Source organism: Nyctereutes procyonoides, unplaced genomic scaffold (assembly GCF_905146905.1).
Source record: "Nyctereutes procyonoides isolate TBG_1078 unplaced genomic scaffold, NYPRO_anot_genome, whole genome shotgun sequence".
Classification (NCBI taxonomy): domain Eukaryota; kingdom Metazoa; phylum Chordata; class Mammalia; order Carnivora; family Canidae; genus Nyctereutes; species Nyctereutes procyonoides.
Genome location: NW_026575159.1, coordinates 22,405,498 through 22,429,682, shown reverse-complemented (window position 1 = coordinate 22,429,682; position 24,185 = coordinate 22,405,498). Strand labels below are relative to the sequence as shown.

At 46.6% G+C, this 24,185-nt stretch overlaps 1 protein-coding gene across 3 annotated transcripts in view; it reads left to right on the top strand.

Moving 5' to 3' along the window:
* The window catches only part of ASAP1 (ArfGAP with SH3 domain, ankyrin repeat and PH domain 1), a 355,221-nt gene that overhangs the window by 313,381 nt on the left and 17,655 nt on the right, over positions 1 to 24,185 (top strand). For 2 of the 3 annotated variants that reach the window (XR_008662965.1, XM_055313974.1), the window contains exons 19-25: positions 1,275 to 1,461; positions 1,684 to 1,769; positions 3,108 to 3,223; positions 3,377 to 3,444; positions 4,434 to 4,541; positions 6,759 to 6,987; positions 18,856 to 19,026. Coding sequence is in view for 2 of the 3 variants with exons in the window: in XM_055313974.1 (XP_055169949.1) it covers positions 1,275 to 1,461; positions 1,684 to 1,769; positions 3,108 to 3,223; positions 3,377 to 3,444; positions 4,434 to 4,541; positions 6,759 to 6,987; positions 18,856 to 19,026 (965 nt within the window). In the remaining variant the exon portion in view is untranslated. The remainder of the gene's footprint in view (positions 1 to 1,274; positions 1,462 to 1,683; positions 1,770 to 3,107; positions 3,224 to 3,376; positions 3,445 to 4,433; positions 4,542 to 6,758; positions 6,988 to 18,855; positions 19,027 to 24,185) is intronic. The other variant, XM_055313975.1, reaches the window with a different exon arrangement.

Here is a 24,185-nt window from a genome sequence, read left to right as displayed (position 1 = left end):
CTGAGCTGAATCTGCAAGTCACCAAAGGGCGTGTGCTACCATCAGTCAGCTCACCCCTTCATTACTGACCCAGAATGAAATGAAGAGGCATCAGCTTGGTCTTAAATAGTGATGCTGTGGGATGGGGGCGGGGGGGGAGTGGTAAGAAACAGCAGCAGCCTTCACAGATGGAATACCTTTTCCTGAGCAAGAAATCTTATGTCCCATGAGTTAGAGCTTTCTCAGAAAGAAAGCACTGTATAAGTACTGTACATTCTTTAATTCAAAACACACCAATGTGCTGTTCTCCCCATTTTCAGATGAAAAAGCTAAAGCTTATGAAAGATGAAGTAATTTGCCCAAGGTCATGCAGCTGGTATGCTGTAGAACTAGGATTTGAACCCAAAATCCATTTACTGCTTTTTTATTAAGTGGCTCATGTAACTGGGAAAATCATGGGATAAGTTCAGGTATGGCCGGCTCCAGGATGTCAAACAGTATCATCTGGATCCCAGCTCGCTTCCCCAACTCTTCTTTCCTTTCCTCTGAGAGGACTTCCATTTCAGCCTTTCACCAAAGGTGACAAAAGTAACCGTGGGCCACTTAGGTCAGATCCTCACCCCTGTAGCTGGGAGGTGGCTGGCCTCAGTCCCGGAGTTTGGGGCAGAACCTGAAGTGGAGAAAGGAAGAGTCCTCAAGAATAGAAACGCTTACACACACTCAGACTTAGGGAGTAACTCCCAAACTGAACCTGCAGGAAAGACAACTCCCCTTTATTCTGAAGCTCAGTGCTTGGCCTATAGGAGCCTCGAATTCCTTACCTGTTAAAATAGGGAGTTGTGCCACATGACTTAAAATTTTTTCAATGAACCTCTGGAAATTTCACTGGTATTTAAGAATTGTTCTTTTAAAATTTACTTTCAAAAATAAGTAATAAAATAAAATTTCTTAATTTCTTTGTATACTTCATATGTATCTGAATTTGAAGTAGTAAATACCAGACTTCTCAATCTGTTGCTCAAGGTGGAAAAGAAATCTGCTATGATCTGTGAGCTCATTAATTCTGTAACTATATATTGCTTGCACATACACTACTACATATATATGTCGGTTTCTTCATCCTGTCTGTGATGAGGTAACTTGGTTTAGAACCTGGTTTGTTTAAATCCTGAAAGAAGTACAGGTGAGTCTATCTCACTTAAAGAGAACTGTTTTGTTTTTTCAGAAAAATGTAGATTTTTCTTAGCTCATAGAAAATAAAAAATCTTTGTTCATGTTGTTTTGCCCTGTTTTAGGACTGTACGGAAAGAATATATTACCGCAAAGTATGTAGATCATAAGTTTTCAAGGAAGGCCTGTTCATCTCCATCAGCTAAACTGAATGAATTGCTCGAGGCCATCAAATCCAGGGATTTACTTGCACTAATTCAAGTCTATGCAGAGGGGGTGGAGCTAATGGAACCACTGCTGGAATCCGGACAGGTGAGGCTCCACTAAAACCATAAGATAAAACAGAATGTGGAAAATGAATGTAAAAGATACTGAGATTCTAATACATTGAGTGACCATGTCTAAATCAGGACAATTTGAGAGTGAGAGGAGTACTCATTAATAATTACTTCCAGGTAGCTGATATGAACAAAGCTGCAATAGGTAAAATAGGATCTGTGGTTACCCTACTTACACTCATCCTGTCCTTTTCAGGAGCTTGGGGAGACAGCACTTCATCTTGCAGTCCGAACTGCAGACCAGACGTCTCTCCATTTGGTTGACTTCCTTGTACAAAACTGGTATGCTTTTCATCTTCTCTGAATACACCTTATAAGTTAATGCAAACCAGTCTTCTCAGGGGCCCAGATCAGAAATCAACAAGCTTTCTGTAAAGAGTCAGGTACTATTTTTGACTTTGCAGACCATGAGGTCTCTATCACAGCTATTCAGCTCTACCATTGTACTGTGAAAGAAGCCATAGACCATATGTAAATGATTGAGCATGGCTGTGTTCCAATAAAGCTTTATTTAAAAAACAAATGGAGGGCCAGACATGGCCTATAGGCTATAGCTTGCCAGCTCTGGCCTAGAAAGATATAAAATCCTGTCTCTGTCAAAACCCACTGCATTAGGAAAGATGGGAAGACTTAACAGCACAGCTCCACAGCATCTGTGAGTTTTCATTGTTCATAATTTCACTCTAAAACTATAGTGTCGGGGTGTCTGGGTGGCTCGGTGGGTTAAGCATCTGCCTTCAGCTCAAGTCATGATCCTGGGGTCTTCGGATAGAGCCCCATGTTGGGCTCCCTGCTCAGTGGGGAGTCTGCTTCTCCCTCTCCCTCTGCGCCTCCCCACCCCCACTCATCCTCATTCGTGCTCTGTGTCTCTCTGTCTCTCAAATAAATGAAATCTTTAAAAAAAATAATAAAAAAAAACTGTACAGTGTGTGTGACTGATTCAATAGCTAAGTCAAATTTGGGACATAGTAATAGGAGTACAGTATTGAACACAGGAAGTTTGGACTTGCCATATTCTTCAGTGGGTAGTTGTGTAAGCCACGGATTATTAGGAGTAACTGAAGCTCATCCGAAGACAAGTGGTCAAAATAACAAGGGGATCTGAACCCACATGTGAAGAATGGTGCCTGGACACAAGCCACATTGTATGAATGTCCACCCCTCTCCTTGGTAGTACAGTGTAGTAGTTAAGAGTGTTGGCTCTGGGACAAACTGCCTTTTTTCAGATCCCTACTCCATCTTCCGTGCCATGATAGTCTTGAAAGCAGGTACTTCATTCTCTTTGCACCTTGGTGTTTTCCTCTGTGAAACAAAGATGGTCATAACCTACCCCACTGGGTGGTTGTGAAGATTTAATGAGCCAAGGTATGTAAAAGCTGAGAGTGTCTGTCCCATAGGAGGCACTCAGAAAATGCTGGCTATTGCTGTCATTATGTGGCTTATAAATGGAGGTGTAATGTTAGCAGCAGCATCGTTTTCCTTGCTTATAAGTAGTTCTCAAACTTGACTCCGTTGTTAGCACAGAAATAAGTGATTCATCTGTAGCTTTAAATTATTCATGCCCTATTTAAATGGCATTTTAAGTCATACTTTTTTTCTGGTAACATTTTAATTCTTCAGTGGGAACCTGGATAAGCAGACAGCCCTGGGCAACACGGCTCTACACTACTGCAGTATGTACGGTAAACCCGAGTGTTTGAAGCTTCTTCTCAGGAGCAAGCCCACCGTGAGTGTCGGTAAGAGCGTGACCAAGTGTCTTCATAACAAGAGTCAGCATTCAGTTAGCTAAAACTGAGACTTGAGTGTTACATTATAATCTGATTATTGTCTGCAACCTTTTCAATATATACCTTAGATAATTATGCCGATTTCTTTCCCCCCTGTTGTAGTTAACCAAGCTGGGGAGACTGCCCTGGACATAGCAAAGAGATTGAAAGCCACCCAGTGTGAAGATCTGGTAAGCAAAATGGAGGTGGGGTATCCATTAGACACCAGCTGCCTTAAAATGTCATTCTCAGAAGCTGGAATTGGGATAAAAGAAACAGATTCATCTCTCTGAACGTTGGCTAAAGAAATTCAGACAGGCACTAAGGTTACATTTGGAAAAGTGGTAGAATGATAAATTTGCCATTCCGTGTCTTCTCAGAGCAATTGTGACATAGGAGCTAAAAGGCATTTGAAAGATATTATTACCAGACAGGCTTATAAATTAAGGTCATGCTTTTTTTATGCCAAACCCTTAGGTTTTCCCTGCAGCTCAATAGTAAAGAAGAATTATTTGGGAGCTACGTCCAAAAACTGGGCGAGTTAAGTTCAGAATATAGTGGTTTTCAAAATATTAACTGCACAGCTTCCCCCTCCAGCCCCAGTGTTTTGACCCCATTGGTTCTTGTGTATCACCTGGACTTTAGCATAGCATGAATCTCTTACCAGTGGGGAAGGATGAGACAAAAAAATAAGTTCCATCCCCTGCGTTTCTGCCCAGTGCCAGCTGCAGGCCAGCAGGTGTACGTTTTTATTTTTAGGAGAATCCTGTGAGGAAGCTGTGGATCTTACCATCTTATAGATAAGAAAAGTGGTCCATGGATCAATCTAGGACTGTCTGACTTGAAAGGCTTACCTCTCCTACTGCACTAACTCTTGATTTTGCCTTCCAGCCAGGGATTTACACTTTAGAGGCTCATTTTTAAGAATGTTTAAGAAAGCTTTTAATTTGAGAGAGAATTCATGTTACCAAACTAAGAAAGACTCTGCATGTAATTCCGGGCAACTCCTGTGAAGCCAGTCCTCCAGCAGTTCAGCCCTGTAGACTCAGAGTTTTGCCCTACAGGCAGCTCCTGGTGATTCATTTGAAACCAGGACCCAGGTGGGATTTGCTCAGTGGTTATGTAAAAGTGGGATGGCTAACACTTCCAATAACGTGGCTATCCCTGCTGTTACTTTCAGCTTTCCCAGGCTAAATCTGGGAAGTTCAACCCACACGTCCACGTGGAATATGAGTGGAACCTGCGACAGGAGGAGATGGATGAGAGCGATGATGACCTGGATGACAAAGTGAGTGCAAACGGCACCTCTGAGTTCCTGCTGCTGCTCCCAGGTTTTCTGTGCCACGTAGATGAGATTGTTCTTTGCAAGACTGTGTCTGGTCTTTTGACCCAGGGCCAGTTACTTTGCTCCTTCTTTGATCCTTGTTGGGTTCCACAGCTGTATTAAGGTTCTCTGGAAAACCAGACCCAGTATGGTTGAAGGCAGAGGGAGAGAGATCCGAATTTATCTTTAGGAATTGGCTCATGTGATTGTGGGGGCTAGTGAGTACCTGGGGTATGAGGTGGGCTGGTGAGAACTGATGGTGTGGTCTGATGTCTGGAGGTCCTCAGTATCTTCTCAAGAGCCTTTCAGCTGATTGGAGGAAGCCTACCCACATTATGGAGGGTAATTGCTTTTATTGGAAATCTAATGTAAATGTTAACTACATCTAAAGAAAATCCCTTCACAGCAGCATCTAGACCAGTATTTGACCAGACACCTGGGTGCCATAGCCCAGCAAGGTGAAGACATAAAATTAGCCATTAGAACAGCTACTTCATAAATAAAATGCTGGGAGATAGTAAGAACTTGGGTATGGACTAGGCAGTGGGAAGCACGTTTGTCTGTGCTACCTCAGTAATTATTACCAAAAGCCCACTATGGTGTTGTTACTGCCCCATATTATAGAAGAGAAAACTGATGCACACAGATTTTTGCAACCTGAGGTCTTAGGGCTAGTAAAGATACTCTCAAGATTAAACCTAGTTTTCTCTGACCCTCATGGGTAGTTCAGAACTACCTTTGGAAGTTCATTCATGCAGTTTTCATCAGATACATATTTTTACTTATTTATTTATTTCAGAGAGAGAGAGAGAGAGTAAGGGGAGGGATGGAAGGAGAGGGAGAGAGAGAATCTCAGACTCCCCACTGAGCATGGAGCCTGATGCGGGACTTGATTCCAGAACCCTGAGATAATGACCTGAGCCGAAACCAAGAGTCAGACACCCAACCAACTGCCATCAGGTGCCGCACGTTGGATATGTATTGAGCCTTTGCTCTTCCCTAGGCAGCACATAAGGAATAGTCATACAAAGGTGTCCTACTTTAAGAAGAGGCAAATTATAATGGATAACCACTATAATAAGAGCTTGGGGAAATCCCTGAGATATATTCAGAGAACAGAAAAGTTGCCTCAGCCTTGGAAAGCAGTGAGGAAATTACCAAGAAAGTACCATTGAAGATGGTTTTCTGAGAGTAAGGAGGAAACTTGCCAGCCAAAGAAGTGGGGAGGAATGCATCTTTCCAGAGAGGGAGAACAGCATGTGCAAAGGCCAAGGGGTTGTGATAGAGCTGGAAGTCTGAGGAATGGTTAGAAGCACCTTGTGTGAGGTGTGTTCAAGTGGATGGGTGGGTGGGTAGGAGAGGCGGGAGGCTGCCCTGCAGGATCAGGGATCCCAGATCGGGAAGCAAGTTATGAGCCAAATTTGGCCTTTGGGCTTTCTCCAAGCAGTCAGAAGCCAACAGAGATTAATTGTCAAGGGAGCAAGTTTTCCCAGCAGCTCTGGCCTCAGTGTAGAAAACGTGCTGGAGCTGAAAGCAGCTGCAACCAGGGCTATTCAGGAGGCCTGTGCTTCGGTGGCGGCTGGTGGGCGCCTGCACCAGGCGGAGATCCCAGGGACGTTTCTGAGCTGTCCACGCAGGCCCTGGTGGCTCTGGGTGATCCTGAGGCTTCCACCTTGGGAAGTTATGGGGATGCCACCGCCGTTGCCAGGAGTGCAAACCCAAGGGACGCCTTGTAGGCAGTCGAAGACAGTTTAGGATCCGAAGGGATAGGATTGGACCCACAGGTGGGTTTCAGGGCCACAATGTGGAGGCTACTTTCTAAGGGAATATAAAAAAGAAAAAAGAGGTGAGGACTGAGAACTGACGGGAGAGGGTTGGGCTGGGAAGGAATCCACCGTAGAGACCACATGTGGGGGGAACACAGGTCAGTGCTGGTCAGTGTCCTGCGGAGGGCAGGTATTTGTTAAGTTAAAGGTCACCTGTGACCATGCCCTTAAGCTCCTGAATGCCTGCTTGCTAACCAGTGTCTCCCTGCTCTGACCCTGGTAATGGGGAACCGCGTCCTCCTCTTGTGCTGGGGCATGGCAGGCAGGTAGCCGCAGGAACCCCCCCTTCCCGACGGAGCCTGAGGTGTGGGCCTCGGGGAGTTCCTCACCTGCTGCTCTATTCTGTCATCCGCAGCCGAGCCCCATCAAGAAAGAGCGCTCCCCGAGGCCTCAGAGCTTCTGCCACTCCTCCAGTATCTCCCCCCAGGACAAGCTGTCACTGCCGGGCTTCAGCACCCCGAGGGACAAGCAGCGGCTCTCCTACGGCGCCTTCACCAACCAGATCTTCGTCTCCACAAGCACAGACTCGCCCACGTCACCGACCGCAGAGGCTCCTCCGCTGCCTCCTAGAAACGCCGGGAAAGGTACGGACTTAGAGGAGGGCTCTCCCCCTCCGTCCTCAAAGCTGGCGGTCTGCGCAGCTTTGAGGTAGAAATTGCGAGGTGTCTCTGAGTGGCAGGGTACGGAACGTGATGTCGGGGACAGCTGGAAACCGGGGCCTTGCCATTTGCTAAGTACCAGCTGTAAGATGGTGCTGAGAGCGCCCCTCGTGTGTTTGCCGTGCTCACCTCACAACAGTCCTGTGAGGTATGTGCTTTGGTGCCCACTTTACAGATGAGGAAACTACGGCTTATGGACGTAGAGTGACTTGCCCACGTCCACACAGCCTGTGACAGGTAGAGTTGGGATTCAGTCCAAGGTCCACCTGGCACCAAACCTGTGTTCTTTCTTATACGATGTAGTGTGGAATTGTAGTATTCCTTCGAAAAATTAATTGTCTCTACGCTAAGCTGTCTGTCTTCTGGACATGTTAGTAGTAATAGTTAGCGGTACATCGTTGTTATGGAGCACTCGCTTCATGACAGGTCCTAAGCCTAGCACTTCTCATTTTATGCTCACAAAATGAGGTGGGTTGCAGTTGCTGGCATCACGCAGACAAAGGGGATTGTGGTTCAGAGATGTTCAGTGATTGGCCTAATGTTCTCAGATCTCTGTGATTCTAACCCAGGTCCTATATGACCTGAGCCCTCTCTCCTGTGCTTCCTCATGAGGATTGTTTTTCCACGAAACTCTACCTGGGAAGAATCTTAGCCAGAAGAGGGGCACTGTGTAGCGCATCGTCCGGAACCTCCACCAGGGCCAGCACCAAGGGCCGAGGGTCCGCTGGCCTGGTCTGTGGCAACAGAGTGCTTGTCCCATATCCCACATCCACAAAGAGTGCCCAGCTCTGAAAGTCAGTGTTCCCACCTGTACAGAGACCACCTAAGATGCAGAAATGGCAACATTTAAAGAGCCACCAGGCCAGGGGGAAAGTAAGAGGTACCCAGAGCGGCAGCTTGGGGTTCGGTCTTGGCCAGCAAATCCAAGTGCAGGCTTCTCCCTATGTGCTCAGCTCATGCTCACACAGGTTCCGAGGGCCTCTCCCTACACAATGCCATGCCTATTTGAATCACACTGGGGCTATTTTCTGAGAAATGTGAGCTTTATTCAGAACAGCGTTTTTTCAGAGCTTATTCTCCATTGAAATAGTGTTATAAATGGGAGCTGTGTTCTTAGAGAGACCCCAAATGGCCTCATAGACCATAAAATAGTGGAGAAAAGCTAAAATAAGGTTTTGGCATGAACGGTGCTCATCAAAGATCCCTAGTAACCATAATGTAAGAGTGACAGCACACGTGAGCCAGTGCTTTGAACCTCCAGTGTTTTTCTTACCCATCCATACATTATACAAGAATGCACGTAAATAAGGCATCAGATCCCTTATTCAAACACTAACCTCTCAAGCTGCAGGTATGTCCTACACAGTAAGAGAACTGTGCTGCTTCCCACCTCTGTGTGTTCCTGTTTTCCCGTCGGGGTAGCAATCGGATAAGACCAGAAATTTCCCTTTCTGTACCCCAAAGAGGACCGTGAAAATAAAATATAAAATAATCAAAGAAAACTCTGAGAGGGCTCATAGCCCCTGACTGTGCTCACCAACATAAGAGCGATGACCTGTCTAGACAGGATGGGCCTCAGGTCATTGAGAATTTTGGAAAAGGTCTACAAAAGAGAAAGACCCCAGAGTCCTGGGAACCAAGAGGCTGCCTCACCTCCCTCCATCCTTTTCTATAATTCTATCTCAAGAGACCACAGAAACCCATAAAATATACTATCTGACTCACTGCCAAGCATCTGTCTCCTGCCTTGAATAAATTCTAGCTAGCTCCCTAGCAGAGGCACAGAAAACAAAGACCAAATGTATTAAAGGATCCAGCTGCTAAAACAAGTGCTCAGAGACTTGGCCATAGTAACCATGGTCAGCCCTGGACAAGCTACTAACCCCAAGGCCCACCTCCCCAAATCCTGACATTGAGAACAGAAATCCCTGTCTACTAAAACCCGAGTGCTCTTCCGGGCTGCTCATAGTGGGGCTTCAGACACGGACAGACACCAGCAGCGTAGGCTCCCCTTGACTTTCCAAGGGGCTTGAAACGGGAGCTGTGCCCTGCAGCTAGCCTGGCTCGTGTGTCCCTACATTTGGGAAAGTGGTAATGTTTAGAATGGAAATCTTAGAAGACATTGTTGAAAATCAGCTGACGCTCTGTGCAAAGATAATTCTCCTCTGTTTTGTGGCCCTTATGTGTTTTTCATTTCATTCTGTTGAACCATTTGCATGAAAACAAGGATGTCTTGAATCTGTCGTTTGGTTGCTCATTTTCCATGGAAGTGACGTCGAGCTCTCTGCTTGCAGCAATGGTCATTTCCACCCTGTGAATTTAGGGCTTGGACGGATGGTGGCTTCCGGCGAGGCGTTGCAGACACTCAGGATAAAGTCCCCAGTAATAAGAGGAGTATGGGGGGGGAGGGGAAGGAGAAAGAATTATTCTGACTCAGCACAGGAATATTTTCAAGAATCTCCAGCTGCCTCATCAAAATGCAGGGAAGTTGGACCTAAATTGCCATCAAGCAAAGCCCCCTTGTGCTTGAGCAGAGCGCCAGTCAGAGTGGGGAGATTTGGCAGTTCAGAACCCCAACTCACCGCCCTTGAGCCTTAGACATATTTTGCTGCCTAACCTCTTGAAATGTGAAGCTGTAAAATTAAGTATGCAGACATTTCTCACCGAGAATGTTTCTCTGCTCAGTGATTAGGACCTGCCCCCTGGCCCCCAACGTTACAGTATGTTTAAGACTTGAAATTCTTAAAAAAAAGACTTGAAATTCCTAAAAAAATAAAAATAAAAATAAATAAAATAAAATAAAAAAAGACTTGAAATTCTTCAAGCTTGCCAAGATTGGTTTGTTTCTTACCATTAAGCAAAAAATTAATGTCCTGGAACCTGGACTTTAGAGAGCTGGAAGGATGCTGCAAGGTGAGTCAGTCTGCTACCCATTGTACAGCCAAGGAAGCTGAGGCAGGGAAAGGGTGAGGAACTGAACTCAGGCCACACAGTGGCTGTTAGAGGGTAGAAAGTGAAAATGGCCCTTAGAGACTCATCAGACCGTCTGGTTTCTTCTTTCCCGAGTTGAGGAAGGCGGTCGGTCGATCACTGTCTTGCCTTCCTCATGATTATCCTCAGAATCCAGTGAGATAGTATGTGGAGAAAGCATTTTGTAAAAGGCAGAGCCCTGAAGTCCTGGGAGAGGCGCCCCCTAGGACTGTCATGTCAGGCCGTAACCGCAGACATCTCTAGAACACGGAGGAACATGGTGAGCAGGTGGTGCCGTCATCCCGTCCCCCAGAGCAGGACCAGAGACATGCTGCGTGCCTGTGATTGGTTGGCTTGATGTAACTGTTCCTAAGTGACTTAAAGCTGGAGAGCTGTGGCTTTCTCCCACCATACAGTTGCACACGTTTTACGTAACAGGGACACAAACGGGACCTGACACAAGATGGTACACAGGGTTAATGAGGCACACAGGAAGCCTCTAGCCAAGCGCCTAGAGTAAGTGCCGGGGAGGGCCCTGCTGCTGACACCGCGGCCACCGTAGCTCCTCGCCTCTAAAAAAGGCTCCTTTGGGGAAAGAGAGGCGAGGTGATGTTCCCACCGCCCCCCGGTTTTATAAATGAGCAGGTGCTCTCCAGTGAACCTGGCTAAGTGCAGGCACCATGTACCAAGGAAGGGATTTGTTAGGGAAATGAAGGGCAAATCTGACCACAGGAAGCTTACTTCACTTAACTAACTTTTCAAGCTTTGAGAAACACAAACCGATGGTACGTTAGTGACGGTTTTCTCCCGTCAGTTCGTGGAGTTGGAACCCTAGAACCTGGCATCACGTAGCCCCAGTGACTATCGGGCGGCTACCTGTACGGCTTCCTGCCGCACTTCAGACACGTTTTCTGTAGCGTGCATGCCTGCTTCGGACAGGCTGCAGCCCGGGCTGAGAGGAAGCAGGCGGTCTGCGCAGCAGAATGGTGCTGGCCGGCCGACGGCCCCAGGCAGGCCTTGCTCGTAGGTGCTCGCGTCACAGAGGATGGCGAACAGGTGCCACCCCACCATCAGCTTAGGTGAGGAGACCTCGTGAACCCCAGAGTGAAGCTTGAGAGCAAGGCGCATCGTCTCAAGCCATCGGCCTGTAGAGCCCCCTGCAGGGGCCTGGGCAGCTAACCCTCTCCCCACCCTGGCTTCTTCTGAATATTTAGCTCACCTTGCTGAGCTTCGGGGTCTTCCTGTGAAAACCAGGATTGGGTTGCAGACCTCGCAGACTCACCGCTTAGAGACCGTGAAACAATGTGGTAACCAGCGCATAGCGAGCGTTCACCAGATAGGAATCCGTTTGATCCGAGTGCATGTATTCGGTTCAACAGATGGGCGGTGCCCTGGGAACACAGCCAAGGGGTACAGAGAGAGCAGAGAGGGGCGCCATGAGGGGCGGCCCAGCAGGAGGGGCGAGGGAGTCTCCGTTTCCCTGTCCTGCAGCACAGGGGCTGTGAGTGAGCAGGCCTTGTGTCCCTGGCATGGGGCGGGTGTGCTGTGTCACTGCTGAATGAATAAACCACAGCAGGGCCAGTGAAAAGCCTGTCCCAGGAATGTGTGGCCAGAGTCTGGAGGGGACACCCCTAAAACTACGCCAGATACCTTGGGGGTGTGATGGTTGACTTGCTGAAAGTCTTTCTACAGAATGTGTGCAGCATCACAGCCAAATAGTTGCGTGAGCATCTTCGACATTTCTGCACCTTTCATTCAAGGCTCATGGCAGTAATCAGAGAGGGCGGGGAGGGGGCAGGAAGGGAGGACATGAAGGTGGCCTGCCACCGTCAGGGGCATTGCAGGATGATAGCGGCTGGCCGAGGAAGCATATTTTCTTCATAACAGCATTATTCCTATACTGATGACTATAGTTTCCTGGGTGTTTTTTTTTTTTTAAATCTCATGAAAAGATAACCACTTGAGTGGCTCTATATTGAAGCATCCCATGGGCTGTCATCCCTGATCCATGTCAGATTTTTTTTTATCTGTTTTTTTTTTCGCCTGTTTTTAGCAGTCTCCCCTGATCCTTTTTAAAACATGGTGCATCTATGCCCTTGCACTGGCCACATTGCAGGCTGAGTGTGTCTGGGATTTTTGCCCTCAGGGGTGGCCACTGGCACAGATTCAGTAGCCAAGTCACCTGACTGCCAGGTGTGCAGAGGGAATCGTGTTGTGCTTCTTACGAATGGAGATGCGTGGGTAGTCGTTTGGTTTTTCTTTAAGATGTTATTTATTTACGTGACACAGAGCACAAGCGGAGGGGGAGTGGCAGGTAGAGAAAGAGGGAAAAGCAGGTTCCCTGCTCAGCAGGGAGCCCAATGAGGGGCAATGAAGGGTTCAATCTCAGGACCCTGAGATCATGACCTAAGCCAAAAACAGAAGCCTAACCTATTTACCCACCCAGGCGCCCCATGAGTAGTTGTTAAAGAACCACCCTTACTTAGGCCCTTAAATCCAGGCACTAGTCTATTATTTATTGGGCTCCTAGAAGGAGTCTGAAGGATGGGGAATTTCTCCTGCCACATCATATGTAGCATGGTATTGCTCCTGCATGGCCCTGCTGCACCAGAGCCCTGCCCAGCCCTGCTGACTGACTGTGGCCTCCTTGCACATTCCACCGTGCCCTCCTGTGCCTCTGTTTCCCCATCTGAGTGCAATGATAATAGTGCCTTCCTGCTACATACAGGGTCTTTCTCTATATAAATACACTATATCTTTATCCACTTTTTTTTTTTAAGATTTTATTTACTTTTAAGTAATCTCTTCACCCAACGTGGTGCTTGAACTCAACCCTGAGACCAAGAGTCTCAAGGTCCAGTGACTGAGCCAGCCAGACGTAACAAACTTTTCAGGTCCACACCGTGAAACGCATTCATCTTATCCAGAGTTGTGTGTAGATAGAATTTCTGCTACTATTACTTACTGAATATGGCATGGTGTGTTTAGAGTATGTACCTTATATTTCTACAGATGGTGTTTTCAGAAATTGAAAGCCATCTTCTGGATCTTGTTTTACTTAAAATTATGAAGATGTACTATTATTTGGCCTCCCAAATAATAGCAGGGCAGACCTTTGGGTGTTTTGTTTTACTAAAAACCAAATGTACAAGGACAATGAGAAAGCATCCTCCCGAGTTACACCATGAATTATTTCCATAGACTTGTATTGAGTGTTCAGAATGTGCCAGGCACTGAGGGATATGAAGAAGACATGAATCTTGCCCCAAGGGAGCTTTCAGCCTGGGAAGGAAGAGAAAAATCTAGCTATAATGCAATGGGGAGAAGAATATTAAGTGCTATTTAGCCTTGTGGAAGGTTACAGGTAAAAGCAGTTGCCCAAGGCAAAGGGGATGAGTCAGAGAAGGCTCTGGATGAGGTTCCGATTGAGCTGACCCTTCACAGATGAGGTGCAGAGGTGAGGAGGGAATGTAGTTGGGCCTGAGTATCCCAGCCAGGGAGAACGTAGGGTCAGTCACAGGAGGAGAACAGGTACCGACCATCAAAGATCAGCACCCGCCCTGGGGTCACACAGAGCCACACTCATGTACTATGAGTGGCCAATTTCCTAAACTCTCTGAGCCTTGGGTCTCTTCACCCCGAAAGTAGATGATCACAACAGCAGTGGTGCTTCATAAGGGGAGTTCTCAATTATGTATATAAGCCTCTCCTGAGGGATCCCTGGGTGGTGCAGCGGTTTAGCGCCTGCCTTTGGCCCAGGGCTTGATCCTGGAGACCCGGGATCGAATCCCACGTCAGGCTCCCGGTGCATGGAGCCTGCTTCTCCCTCTGCCTATGTCTCTGCCTCTCTCTCTCTCTGTGTGACTATCATAAATAAAAATAAAAAAAAAAAAAATAAGCCTCTCCTGAGTGTTAGGTCCGGCACACGATACTCAGTAAATGGTAGCTCTGCAAAATTTAGGGAATGTAGGAGATTTGAAAAGCATGCTGGAAAAAAAAAAAAAAGAAAAGAAAAGCATGCTGATGGTGAATTTAGGATTTTTTTTTTAATTTTAGTTTTTTATTCATGAGAGACAGAGGGCAGAGGGAGAAGCAGGCTCCCCACAGAGCCAGGAGCCTGATGCAAGACTCAGTCTCTGGATCCTGGGATCATGACCTGAGCCAAAGGCAGACACCTAACCGACTGAACCACCTGGCCATCCCAGGAACAGATTTTTTTTTTTTTAATATGTATTTAGGTGTACATGCATGGCTTTTCAGTATGGTTTTTCCAAAATAAGTAGATTCATTTCCTTGTTGTTGACAATCAAGTCCTATCTGGTGAGGTTTCATTTAAACCATCCCTGGAGTCTATGAATGTATTATTTTCCCATCTCCATGGGAAGCTTTCACGAACAGAGGAAACACCAGTTCCTGGGCGGGTCTCAGGAAACAGCCACAGCCTTTTGTGAGTCTGAATGTTTGGGCGAGGGGTTGCAGAGCAAGGGCTTTGAAAACTGCCCAGAGCAAGCATAGTGGCTTCGAGGTGGATAGTGACCTCGCACGTGAGTTTCCTGAGCTCTGGCTGTGTGCTAGGCACACGTCTGAGGTATGGACCTCACTCAGGGCCTCCCTGAACTGATGACATGGAGGCGTGCATGGCAGTGCAGCCCCCAGCAGTCCAGTGGGCATCTCTGGAGCTAAAGACACAGCAGAGCATCCACACAGAGTGACCCAGAGGTCTGGTGGGGTTGTGGAACAAGGCACACGATCTTGGGAAGAGATGAGGTTCATGATCTCCTCTAAGAAGACCTTCTAATAATTTCACTAACCTCAGAGTTATTTATAACAGCTTTGGAAGCTTTTGAGAGCCATATTTTTAAGAAAAAAGAAAGAAGATAATTTGACATACTAGTCAGTATTAGTAGCAAATGAGGAGTGAGGCATTTTCTCCTTATTTCCACCAGCCCTAGCAGGCTGTCCACGTCACCTCCAATCCTCCCCACCCTGTTAAGCTTGCCTCCCACCCTTTTTTTGTGTTTGTTTGATGCCGTGTTTATTCTTTTCTATTTTGTTTTATTTTAGCTTTCTTTATCCTGCCAGAATTGCTTCCTTCCTCACCACGCCAGGACTTAGATTATTTTGCATAAAACATCCCCTTTGGTGGTTGAGACACTAGTTACTAATTTTAAAAGTCTTCTGAGATCTTTAAATCGTTTTTTTTTCTTTTCTTTTGTTTTGTTTTAAGATTTTATTTATTTGACAGAAAAAAAAAAAGAGAGAAAGCACACAAGCAGGGAGAGTGGCAGAAGGAGAGGGAGAAGCAGACTCTCTGCTGAGCAGGGAGCCCAACATGGGGCTTGATCCCAGGACCCTGAGATCACAGCCTGAGCCAAAGGCAGACACTTTACTGACTGAGCCACCTAGGCACCCGTAAGATCTTTAAATCTTAAGAAAGCTTAATTATGCTTTTCAGGGACCTCATACAGTGTTTTTCAGCCTTTTTTTTTTTTTAAACTCAAGCCCTCCCAGCCACATTTTATGGTACCTCCCTTTCTGTAGCTTCTATTACAAAACAATAGGTGGATCTATGTGTGTGTTTTCTGGCTAGGGAATTATAGTATTGAATATTTCTTTTCACACTTAACATGTCTCTAATATTTCCCCCTATTTGTAGTATTCTGTTGGTCACCCTGTGACACCCTTCTGTCTTCTTTAAACGGTCACCTTCCGGGGATCCCTGGGTGGCGCAGCGATTTAGCGCCTGCCTTTGGCCCAGGGCGCGATCCTGGAGACCCGGAATCGAATCCCACATCGGGCTCCCGGTGCATGGAGCCTGCTTCTCCCTCTGCCTGTGTCTCTGCCTCTCTCTCTCTCTCTCTCTCATTGTGTGCCTATCATAAATTAAAAAAAAAAAAAAAAAGGTCACCTTCCCAAGGTCACCAGCCTTAAAAAGATAGAAGTAACGGTTCATTTGTCAGTTTATCCAATACTATATTACTAAACTTAGTTTAGTCTACACTAGACTAAACTAGTCCAGAAAAAGGCCTGGTCCTGATAGAATTACAGTCTGAGGGGGGAGACATGCAATAATAAACAAGTAAGCAGCAATATACGATTACAGATAAAGTAAGACAGAGGTACATGATCCTGCACAGGACACTAATCCCTTCATTTCTGAAATGCTGGCACGGGAGGCTGGATTTTGCTCGGCTTATGGTTACAGGACAACTCTGTGTTCGGATCGCTCCTGAAATCAGGTACACATACAACTTTGCTCAGAGACGCAGCCCCATTAGTGCCTTGTCTCTGGCAATTTTTGTTTGCAGACAGGATTTGGAACTGATGCAATGACTTAGTTGCACTGCATCAGAAGATCCCTAGGTGGTGGTAGAGATGAAAGTGCTGGAGAATCTCATCATCGTCTAATCTCTCTTCTCCGCGTATTTCCAAGAGGAAAGTCACACTTCCTAACACTGAGCATTTTCTGTTGTTGTCCGTGTTGTTCTCCCCCTGGGCTCAGCGCACAGAGCGCAGTCCTGGCTTTCAGGAATGGCAGTGTGAGACAGGCGAGCACCCTGCCAGGCCAGAGACCTTCACACCCCATGGCAGTGAAACCTTACACCCTCCGAACCCCCATACTCCTGCTTTCCTGACTGCAGATGGAGGCAATAATGAAAAAATCAAGGGGAATAGCATATATGAACACACTATCATTTTTAAAGATTTTTTTCATTTATTTTAGAGAGAGGGAACACATGTGAGCAGGAGGAGGAGCAGAGGGAGGAGGAGATAATGTACAGCAGAGCCCGCGCTGAGTGCAGAGCTCAATGCAGGGCTCGATCCCACGGTCCCAGAATCACAACCCGAGCCAAAAGTCAGGAGTCAGACCCTTAACTGACTGTGAGCCAAGCCACCAGGCACCCCATGAACGCATTTTTGAGAAGTACAAATCATCCTACAAATGCCAGGCTGCCATAACGGTCCCTTTATTGTTATAAGATCACTTCTGAAACTACATGACTGCATAACCAGGTGTTCATTTGGAGAAACAGTAAGGCTTCCATCAGACATCACATCAGTAGGACAGAGGGTAAACTGTAGAGCTCAGGCCATTTTATCCAAAAGCAGCTGGTGATCTTACTGAGATTGTCAGTGTTAATTCCAAGATGAGACCATCTTTGATTAAAAAAAAAAACCTGGGGAAAAAAAAAAAAAAAAGGGATCCCTGGGTGGCGCAGCGGTTTAGCGCCTGCCTTTGGCCCAGGGCGCGATCCTGGAGACCCGGGATCGAATCCCACGTCGGGCTCCCGGTGCATAGAGCCTGCTTCTCCCTCTGCCTGTGTCTCTGCCTCTCTCTCTCTCTCTCTCTCTCTGTGACTATCATAAAGAAATAAAAATTAAAAAAAAAAAAACCTGGGAGACCATCTTTGAGAATCACTGGTGTAAGTCAGCGTGGGTGCTGACCAGGAGTCGGTAATGGGAAATAATACCAAGGAAAGAAGCCAGCAGTAATTAAGCTTTTCTTTTATTTTTTTTTTTAAGATTTTATTTATTTATTTCTGAGACACAGGCAGAGGGAGAAGCAGGCCCCCTGCGGGGAACCCGATGTAGGACTCAATCCCAGGACCCCGGAATCATGACCTGAGCTAAAGGCAGATGCTCAACCACTGAACCACCCAGGTGCCCCAAGCTTTTGTTTTAATATACAGAATGTAAAAAGCTCTTTTGGAGCCTTTCTGGATCACCAGGTATCTACTATCCTGTGTTAAAATTTTGGTGTGACAGTGTTCTTAGCTTTTTTTGGTTTCTTTCCCTTTTTTTTTCCCCTTCTACTGCTTGCAGAAACAATTGTCCATGGACACAGTTACACCATGTACCTGGGAATACTCCGTAAAGAGAGATGCTTGTCACAGTGCCCAGCATATAGTGCTTGGCACACACCAACCACTTCAACGTCACTTCAGATAAACAAAACTAAGACCGTAATACTAATCCCATAACAGCTCTTGAAAACAAACTCCATTTTTTCCCTTAAAACGTTAGGTCAAAAAAGTCAAGTTTTGCAGTAGTGGTTTTGTGTGTGTGTGGAATATTACTCGGTACTGCCATCCCGTCTTTACCTCTGGAGAAAGTGGAGTCTTTTTTCAAATCTGTAGAAATCAATGTCTAATTTCTATGACTTTTTCAGGCTTCCGATAGGTGGTTTATGATTCCTGGAACTATTCAGAATTGAAGGAAGAAAGAGTTTGGGGATTTTTATTTTTTTTCCAAGTAATTCTTTACAGTGGATCCTTCGTTCTTGATAAAAAATCATTAAAAAAAAAAAAAAAAAAAAGAACTTCAGGCAAAATTTACCAAGTAAGAGAAAAAGTTGTAGCAGAGAGAAAGATCCTTTTCGGTGAATGCATCCATGTCTCACCCTGTGGCCCCCTGAAGGGTTAGCCCATCCTCTGTTCCTTCTCCACTGATTTTGCTGCCAGTGCTGTGGGCCCTTCTTTCTCAGTAGATTTTGTGATGCTCCCACTAAGTTCTTCATTTAAAATGTATGCTTTATTTTTCCTGTCGTACCTAAATGAAGATCTAAACCCAGTAGCATTCCATGTGATTGGCATTTCCTTAAAAGCACAAACTTCCCTTTCTTTTCATGTGATTTTTTTTTTTTTTACCAGGAATTTTGAAATCCCTCTTTGTGAGTTACTGAGTTGATGGAATTGGCCACGTCCAGCTTTGTGCTTCGTCTGCAAACCATACCACATTTGCTGTGTGGAAGTAACTGCATACTGGCTGTTCTGTCTATGAGACTGGGATTAACCTTCCTGCCCCATTCGATTTCCTTTCTAGGTCCAACTGGCCCACCTTCAACACTCCCTCTAAGCACCCAGACCTCTAGTGGCAGCTCCACCCTGTCCAAGAAGAGGCCTCCTCCCCCACCACCCGGACACAAGAGAACCCTATCCGACCCTCCCAGCCCACTACCTCACGGGCCCCCAAACAAAGGCGCAGTTCCTTGGGGTAAGTCATCCTAAAGTCAGGGCCACTGCTGCCCGGGCCAGGCAGTGCGTGGGGTACAGTGGGCAGTGGACACTTAGCACATCCAGCAGACGGGCCAGACTGCACACACGCCGGATGAGGGCTTGGCTACATTCGGTGTGATTGTATCTAAGGCCAAGAAACATCTTGGAAGATATTTAGGATCATTTAAAAACCAATCAATACTAAAATGCTGAGCATTTCCTGCACACCAGACACTGTGCTAATAAATCTCTCTCGCTCACAGTAGCAACTCTGTGCAATGGGTATTGTCAACCTCATTGACAGATGAGGAAATGGAGGCTCAGAAAAGCAAAGTAATCCTTTCTCACAACAGCCAGAATACAAATCAAAAGTTTTTCTCAACACATAAATCAGACATAGGCACTTCTCGCCTTTAAAACTTTCCTTTTGTGCTTTAGGGTGAACACCAGCTCCTTGGCCTGGGACCCAAAGGGCCTTGCAGGGTTGAGGGGCTGACTTTAGCTCCTGCCCTCCGCTCACGCCTCACTGCCTCTTCTTTCTCAAGCACACCAGGCCCTCCCTCCTGAGGCCGCTGCACTCCCTGCACTGTGGCCTTGCGCTTTGAGAGGCTGGCTCCCTTTTGTCCTTTTCTGCTGAAACATTTGTCTCCCGATCCCACTTTCTAAAGGAGCTTCCTCCCCCCTCCAGTTCCTTCATAGCACCTATCACTGTGGATCAGTACTCTGTTTGGCTTCTTGCTCTCTAGAATGTAAGCTCCAAGAGGGCAGGGACTCTGTCTGTCTTCTCTGTTGTGTTTGCAAGGCCTAGAATCAAGCCCGCGTATAGCAGGTCCTCAGTCGTCACTGCATGATAGGTAAATGTGCTCAGAATCAGTTAGTGGCATTGATTGCAGACGACAAAATATATCCACAAGGCTCATAATTTCCATCTTTACTACCTTTTTGTTGTTGTTGTTTTAATTTTATTTATTGGAGACAGAAAGCACAAGCAGGGGCAAGAGGGAGAAGCAGACTCCCCCAGTGAGCAGGGAGCCAGATGCGGGTCTCCATCCCAGGACCCTAAGATCATGACCTGAGCCAAAGGCAGGCGCTCAACCAACTGAGCCACCCAGGCACCCTCCCTCCCCATCTTTTCCTACTTTCTTAGTTCCCCAAAACTCTTCACTGGCCCACCACAATTTAGGGCAAAAGCCAAGAGTCTCCCCAGTGCCCAGCGGGGTCATGCCCATGACAGGCATGCAGAGAAAGAGAAGTTTTGCCCGAGGAATATGCTCATTTGCATGTGTCACCTCCTCCTACCAATGAGTTTCATTGCAGCTACTTTTTTCTTGGGTTTCTGATCGTAACTGACAGGTAATTGAGCTGAATGCATTACAGGGCCTCTTCTAAAGCCTGTGTTAAGGTGTTGTGAATCTTTGGAGTTTTTGGAAAAAGCCGTACTCACCCATTTGTGGGTTGGCACATGTCTGTCATCCCATCCAGCCACAGTGTCACAGTGTGCATGCGAACATGTCTGTGTGTTTGGCCATCCAGTCTGCATGCGTGTGTGCCTGTCACATGGGCCTCCTCAGTCCATCTGCTCAGGGAGCCCATGGCCTGGTGAGGGAGACAGACAGGCAACCCAGTGAGTGAGCACTGTTGACCGTTAGGGCTGACATGTTAACCACATGCTGTGGAAATGCTGAGAAAAAGTGTCAAACTGCAGGAGAAGTCTCCCCAGAGGAGGAGACATTTGTGGAGGGCGCTAACAAGTTAGTTACCTGGTGAGACAGGCCAGAGAAGAGCAATGGAGGGGCTGGCACGGGCACATACCAGTGTGTTCACTGCCCTTGACACGTCCACGGTTGGTCTCTGGAGCCTTCAGACGTCCCCAGGTTCATCCGAGAGGACGTTCCAAACCCAAACAACATTCTACTGAAGGTCACCCCCTGTGCAGGCTTTCATGCCGCAAATCATAAACTTAACCTTTTCACATTTCACTAAGCGCTGATGCTGTTGTTAATCGGTTTTTATTTCTGTGCAAAGTTTATAGCACCTATAGTCACCTCACAGGCTTGGTCGGTCTGCAGTGAATTATATGATATTTCTGTTTTCTGACTTAGAATCATCACTTTCTTTCACGTCGGTGAGCAGCAGGACTAGTAGCTACTGGTCTTTTTGTTTTGTTTTTTTGTGGGCCAGGGGCATTTTTCATTAAGAAAGGCACCACTTTGTGAGAATTAGTGCCACCAACAGGGAGCCTTCCGAAGACATGGGCCCCAAGCCATCTGCTGGCGGATCTCCCCGGCTAGAGCCTACCACCTACAACCAGAATCTGTCTGTGGCATAGTGACAGTTCGCCACGTCACAGACTTTGGTGGTCACTCACAAACAACCCTAAATAGTCATTCTGAGGCAGTCAGGGCCGTTTTCCTAAATAGTTGGTGTGTGTGCATATGTGAGATAGACTTCAAGGCCTGGTCTTTCCCTGCCTATCTCCCGCTGACATGGTGTTCCAGAAGCCAGAAGCAGGATCCAGACTGACTATTGCTCAAACACATAGGGAGTCAGATTCCTCAGCAACATTTATGATACCTACAGCTTCCCTCTGTGGACCTACCTTTAGGATCTGGGCCCAGGGTATGGAAACCAGCAGGAGGAGATGGTACAGGCACAGCCCCTTGGCTCTCCGGAGGTCTCACCTACCCATGACATGCCTGCCACGCTGAAGTACACCAGATTCCCAAACCACATTCTTTCCTCTATGATCTGAGTGTTTGCTCATACAGTGCCTCAGCCTGGAATATTCTACTCATTTGTATTAATGCTTAGCCATCCTTCAAGGTCTGCTCTCCAGAGACCCATTCAAGGAGCTTTCCCAGTCTAGCCACCACCACCCTCCCACTCTGGCCCCACTGGCACAGGGGGTTGCCATAGGGGTTGTGGGTGCATCTCTCTTTCCCAGGGCATTCTGAATTCCTTACAAGGGCTTGTGCTGTCTCTGTCTCAGAGCAGAGTGCTCCAGCGTGGACCCTGTGCCATACCCAGATTCTAATCCATCCCTACCACTTGGTAGCCCGGTTAGTGATTAAAAGTGGTAGCCGGCTTTTAGTGATTAATTTCAAATTGTTCCATACCTCAGTTTCTCTGACTATAAAATGGGGCTAGGCTAGTTAATAGTACTTAACTATTTTTTTTTTAAGTTTTGTTTAAATAATCTCTGTACTCAACATGGGGCTTGAACTCACAACCCCCCGAGATCAAGGGCCACATGCTTCCCCAGCTGAGGCAACCAGGCACCCCAGTACTTCATCTGATTCCTAACCACAGTTCCACAAAGTAGGCAATGCTGGGACCATAACTTTAAAGATACCAAGACACGGAAAGATTAAATCACCTGCCCACGTTCCCACGGCCAGTACTCAGGGAGCCAGGATTGGTCACCAGCCTGTGTGGCTGGGAGAGCCTGCCCTCTTCCCCCTCTCCATGCTCTGCTGGGCTCTCCATGTGATTGCTTGGTGATTCCTTGGCCATTTCCCCGTTGCAGCAATTATTTCTTTGCCCATGGAGCGAAGACAGGAGAAAGTAGCCGGGCAGCAAGGTACACTCCACCTGGCTTTGCCTCCTGGTCCATCTGTAGCATGGAGCCCTGTCGTGCAGGGAAGGCCACTCCAGGCTTTTTCCCTGCCAGCACCAGAGTCCACAGCACCCAAAATAGCCCAGGCATCACATTACTGAAGTCCCCCTATTGTGATGAATTCAGCCATCTGTCTCAGGAGACTAAAGCAGGCTTTTGATTAGAAAACAAATAGGCTTATGGGCAGATTTGGGTTTTATGGGGACTTTGATTTTTCAAGTGGTATGTCGTTAAACCTCACCACTGGAAATAAATAATTTGTTTATAACCTAATTTGTAGTAAGCCAACCCACATTTTAACACAATGTAAGTAAAATTAATTAAGAAATGAGGACAAAGGGAAAGTAAAGGTGACAAAGTAAGATAAAAGTCCAGGAGTGTGATCTCTTCACAAAATGTGTAACATAAGATCACATACAGAGGCTGGAAATAGACCACAGATTTGACACTGAAGTTTTTACAGGCAAGAGCAAAGGGAAGATACAACTAATTATCTAGTTTGTGGTGGCTGTGAGATTAACCCTCTTCTCACACTTGAGAATCTTATAATTAATACCTAAGAACAGCTTACCCCAGGACCTCCGTCCTTTGGTAGATATTCAGGAAGTCTCCTCGGTTTCTCACGAGAAGCCATAACATGCACTAGAAGAACATTCTGGAAGCCTGGGTTCTAGTTCCTAGTCCCAAGCTAAGTGACCTCTGGAAATCACTTACGTTCCTTCTCTTCGGTCATTGGGATTTAAAGTTGTTTAAGCTTTGAGCAGGCAATAGTTGAAAAAAACTATACCACAAATTGGTTCACTTCTCCTATTTCAAGGCCAGAACTTCAGGTGAAAAACTCAGTATTTGGAATGTCTGATCCAAGACACACGCATCTACTTACCGGAGCAGTATTAGTTTGTAAAAAAAAAAAAGCCTCTGGACAGAAATTTTTTTTGTTCCTCCATTTTCTTGGGTTTCCCCATATATTTTCATGTCAGGTCCCTGCCCCCCATCCCTCGCCCCCATTGTGCATGCAGTTCTAGAAATTAATACTGGCGACCACCATCTGTAGATGGTTTACCATGTACCAGGTGCTGTGCACTTGCTCCTCCATCATTGTATTTAGCCATCACAGCCATCTTGTAAGCTAGAGACTGTCAGTGTCTTCGTGTTACCGGTGAGGAAATTGAAGCACAGAGCACTCAAATACTTGTATAGAATTACAAATCTGGGATCCCTGGGTGGCGCAGTGGTTTAGCGCCTGCCTTTGGCCCAGGGCGCGATCCTGGATACCCGGGATTGAATCCCACATCGGGCTCCCGGTGCATGGAGCCTGCTTCTCCCTCTGCCTGTGTCTCTGCCTCTCTCTCTCTCTCTCTCTCTCTCTCTCTCTCTCTCTGTGTGTGACTATCATAAATAAAAATTAAAAATAAAAAAAAAAGAATCACAAATCTGGTGACTTTATTTTTATTTTTTTTAAAGATTTTATTTATTTATTCACGAGAGACACAGAGAGAGAGAGAGCAAGAGAGGCAGAGGCACAGGCAGAGGGAGAAGCA